Source organism: Harpia harpyja, chromosome 12 (assembly GCF_026419915.1).
Source record: "Harpia harpyja isolate bHarHar1 chromosome 12, bHarHar1 primary haplotype, whole genome shotgun sequence".
NCBI classification, from domain to species: Eukaryota; Metazoa; Chordata; class Aves; order Accipitriformes; family Accipitridae; genus Harpia; species Harpia harpyja.
This window is the reverse complement of record NC_068951.1, coordinates 27,659,884-27,664,689: the sequence shown is the minus strand read 5'-3', so window position 1 is coordinate 27,664,689 and position 4,806 is coordinate 27,659,884. Positions and strand designations below refer to the sequence as shown.

The 4,806-nt window shown below is 37.6% G+C and overlaps 1 protein-coding gene across 8 annotated transcripts in view; it reads right to left on the bottom strand.

The window, feature by feature from the left end:
- Positions 1 to 1,251: 1,251 nt before the first annotated feature.
- PLS1 (plastin 1) overlaps positions 1,252 to 4,806 on the bottom strand; it is a 50,605-nt gene continuing 47,050 nt past the window's right edge. For all 8 annotated transcript variants that reach the window (XM_052802936.1, XM_052802939.1, XM_052802943.1 and 5 more), the window contains 2 exons: positions 3,217 to 3,341; positions 1,252 to 2,732 (listed from right to left, as the gene is read on the bottom strand). In XM_052802936.1, the coding sequence (XP_052658896.1) occupies positions 2,597 to 2,732; positions 3,217 to 3,341 (261 nt within the window). In that variant the 3' untranslated portion in view covers positions 1,252 to 2,596. The remainder of the gene's footprint in view (positions 2,733 to 3,216; positions 3,342 to 4,806) is intronic.

The following is a 4,806-nucleotide window of genomic DNA, read 5'->3' as shown; positions in this document are numbered from 1 at the left end:
CGGCGTCGCCCCTGCGAGGGGCAGCGGGAAGGGGGCGGGGAGGAGCGGAGCAGGGGACAGAGGCGACCGACGGGCCGACGAGATACCCGTGGAACTGCTGCCGCCCCGTCTTCGCCTCCTCCCGCGGCTCCGCGGTTTACCTTCCCTCCCGACAGCAGTTAGGGGGCCGGGGTCGGCCGGGGATGGGACCTGCGCCCCTCAGGAGCCGTGAGGAGGATTTCGCGGGCTTCCTTCAGGGGAACTCGTCGTCTCGCCACACAGTGAGGCGTCGAGAACACACACCGCAGCGCATCACCAGCGTCTAACTACTGATTGTCCCCATTTCTGCGTTTTCCCTTAAATCTGTTCTTCTCCCAGCTGTTATAGTGGCTGCGGCCTTGCTCACCCCAGCATCAGGCTGTACAGCCCCATGAGCACTGCAGCAGGCCACTGCTGAGGGCACCAATTTCCACATACTTAAACTGTCTTTCATTCACTTTCCTCTTCTGTGAATACTTTAAGAAATCATACATATTTCCCTTTTCATTTTAAAATTACCTACCATTGTGTCCTTAAACTTCAAAAATACATTTATGTTATATGAATTACCAAACTCATTTTTTATGCGTTACTCTAGTATGATACACAAGAACTCAGCACTTACTTCCTTAAGTGTATGTTTGCAGCATGTGGAGGCACAGAACCAGAGTTCATAGCTTTACTGACTTCAGCTGAAAGTCCGACTCACTGGTTTTTGAATCTCCTTTAGAAAAATCGGGTTTAGTTAACACTTGCACTCTTCAAAACAAACACTCTGAGAAGACAATTCTTTTCAGATGATGTTAGCTGTAATTTATCCTTCAACCTGCAGTTCTTAACTTGTATGTCAAACTTTTATGTTGAAAAGCATGAGATGGTTGCCCCTGAAAACCCCTTTCAATGTGATCAAAGCAAGTTTAGAGTAATTCTGGACAAAGTACTGAGCCACATAATTGCAGCAGATTTTTTCCTAAAGGGAACAAAACACTACAGCAATAGTTGATGGAACAGGAAATACTGACCCTTAGAGAGTAAGTTGCCAAGTGCCCGGGCAAGTAAATACAGTACTTTAGAACTGCATATCTCAAGAAGGGATCATTTATTCTTGCAGTATAGAGATTAAGTAAGCCTCAATTTAGCCTATCTTTTTGTCTCCAGAATCAGGGTAAAGAACTCAAATTCTGTACAACACTCGGTCATCCTTTGGAACTGGGAATAGAAACCAGGTGACTATCAAATATTAATAATTTATTCTTGTCCAGACAACACAAACCAGTACACAGAGACAAATGGATCTAAATCCAAGCACTGAATTCTTTCGACTACCAGTATCCCCTTATATAATAGAATCTAAATGGATACATCTTCTGTCTGTTAATATGTTATGCAAGATACTGAAAATGTAAAGCTTAGTCCAACTGCTCACTCATCATGCCACACTTAGGACTGTTTTCAGGAGCTCAGAGAGAAAGTAGCAGCTTCATACTTTAAAAAAAAAAAATCTTTCATTTTTATTTAGTTTTCTTTCTTTCTTACTGTTTGGCTTCTGGTAACAACTTTATTAAATGTCGAGCTCCAGCATGTTTAGTGAAGAGTTACAGCTGCAGAGAAAGGAGTACAAATACTTTAAAATTAGTAAGAAAATAATTATGGACTTCATCTCATCCCGACAATATACCAGTCTTTCTAGACAAAGCCTCTGCACACATGATATATACTTTAGGAAAATCAAAGCAATAATCTATAAGGAAATGCAATACATTATGTGAAAACCCAAACTGGACTAGCCAGCTCTTTATTGTTTTCTTATACAATATTTTATGAAAAATTAAAAAAAAAAATCAGATGTTTAGTCCAACTGCAAAAGCTAACGCGTATGAAGACCTAATAATGACATGATTACATTTCTGATTACTATTTGCTGTTTTTTAAGACACACACTGTAAAAGTTCCTGCTCAGTAACAGAAAAAAACTACTACATATATTTAAAGATTATTCCCACAAAAGCGTTTCATCAACTTTATCAATATTCATTAGTTTCCAGACATTGTCATAGGCCTTCACTTGCTCTCACTGAAGTCAATGACAAGACTCTCATTGGCTTCAACAGGAGTTAAGCTCTCAAAGAGTAAGGCAAGGATGATAACCTCTGTGCAGTTAAGAGTAATATAATAGGATTGGAATGCACCTTGAAACTTGTATGACTACATGTACGTAACACCCACAAAAATCAAACAATGCTTCACAGTAAGTCCTGAAATAACATATGGAAAATGATGCAGATTCTTACAATGCTACGGAAACTAATACAAGTGAAGCTTGATAAGCATAGTGGGGTTTTTTTTAAAGCAGTAAATCTGTGATGTTAATTTAGTAATGAACATACTCTGAAAACAATATTACCCGTAAATAATCAATATGTTATGAAATTAAATAAAACTTTAATATAAACACATTATTAAAACATGAGTATATTTGTGCATACAAATTTTCTCATTTTATACTAAGCTTCAGAACTCTGTAAACCACGAGGCATTCATCGTGCTTAACATGGCAGAAAGTTATATTACGTCTTGATTATTTTATTTTGTTCAGTCCTCTTCCCATCAAACATGCAAACACTGTCATCACCATTTTTGGCTTCACTTCAACCAGATCATCTGGGAGAGCGTATATGCGAGCACCGATTTTTCGAGCAACTGAAATGGCATACCTTCGAAAACAAGAGAAAATAAATTTTGTTATTTTCCTTGCATCTACTAGTGTGCCAAGATTCACAGCAACAACAGATTTTAATAGCAGGATATGCCTGTTAAGTCAGTACTTACGCTTCACGAGAAAATGGACATTATTGTGAAGAAAGCATGTATTAGCAATTGTATTGGCAGACATTTTGCTACTGGTTATCAAAGCATGTATTTTTGTCAAAAACAGTACAGGTTATGACAGGCTATTAATAAGCCAATCGCAGTGCAGTGGTGGTAGGTCATATCAGCCGTGAATGTGAGTCCATATTTTAAATACACTAGAAAAATAGCTCTAGAATATTAGAATTTATAATATATTCCATTTGAAACAAATCAACTAATATTAGTGTAATCCCTCTCTGTTAACAAATCAGTAAATCATTCATTACACCATGAATTCATGCGTTTCCTGCACTTTAGGAAGATACAAAGCATGTATTAAAAACTTACTTAGCGTTATTCAGTTTGTCTTGGTAAGAAAGATCTTCTCTCTTGACCATTTCTGGACGAACTGCTTTTGGTGCAATGGCATCTATTAAATCTAGGACAGGTAAACTAGTGCTAATTGATTTGTCCTAAAAGAAAAGACTCAAAAGATTAGCATAAGAAATTTGCTTTGATTATTCCGTCTTCACATATCAAAAAACCCTACAGCACATCTTACATACCTATTGAAAGATTGCAGCATGTTTTTTTACTTCATTGCGTGAAGGTTTTTCCTCCCCTTTATGAGGTCTAATGTTCTTTTCCACAATCAAAATAAGGTTCACACTCAGTGTTGAAACTACTATTACACAAATGGTTTAAATTTATTTAATGAAAGAAACTCCCCCCCTTCCCTAAGGAAGGCAGGGAACTTTGAAAGAAGTCCAAGGACCAGACTTCAGGACAACAAAAAGGTATTTCAATTCCCCAACTACTTTTATTTTTCTCCTTTTCTTGTAACAGAACTATTTTCTGCAGTAGTTTATGGCTCACACTTTTTATAATTTTTCTACTCAGAGGGTATTCTGAGCTAGTGCGAGCAGTCTGTGGTTTGTATTTAATACACGGACATGTGTTTTCTTCTATTCTTAAAACAGCAAGCGCTATCGCTGCTGTTATTTCTTCCCAACTGTTAGGGCAGATGAACAGCTGATGAGGTCAAACCAACAGTCAGCAGACAGTGCCCGTGAGGCTGGCTCTGTTCCTGCACGGGCTCAGCACATAAGCCATGTGACATGGCTGCCTTTGCCACCAGGCCAGAACTACAATTTCAAATTCAGTGAAGTCCCACAGAGCCACCACATTAATTATACATTTAAAAATAGTAATATAAATCTGCTTGAAGACATTGAATGCATGGAGTATCTCCCCAAGACTGTAAGCCAAACCCCACACCTTTGTCATTTTTATTGTCTGAACTAATGGCAATTCAATAGAACTTTGCTATCATAGTCCAGAATAAATATCAGGGACCTCTGCTTTCTCTGCTACACCATCTGCTTGCTGCAGTAACCCCCAAATACAGACATAAATTAAAATTGTGAAAGACAATATATATGTGAATATTGTAAAAAATCAGTAGGAAAAAAACGTATACTGAATAATGTCACTTTACATCAGTATCTCCTTATCTTTATTGGTCTACCATCAGTGGAATTACCTTAAAAACACAACCTATGCCCCCCCCAAATCACAGGCATATCAAAAGCAAGATGTTGGGACAGATTATCTTCGTACTTTCAAGTTATTTATACCACCATTATTACAATTTATGTAGAAATAAGAGAAGCAGTAATCCCTTTTAAGAAGATGAAGATCTAAGTCACCTTCTAGAGTAAAAATGAAATATTTTTTCAAAAAAATTATTTGATATTACCTTTTGCTTAATGCTTAACCAATTCAATTTCATAACACAGTGAACTGTCAAATATTTAACTTGCTAGGTTCTTATGTTCCTGTTGTGAACCACAGACATAACTGTTTCAGCATATACAATGAACCTGTATAAGAATGTTGTATTTGCATGCAAGTGCAATTATTAATCTACCGTTTCTG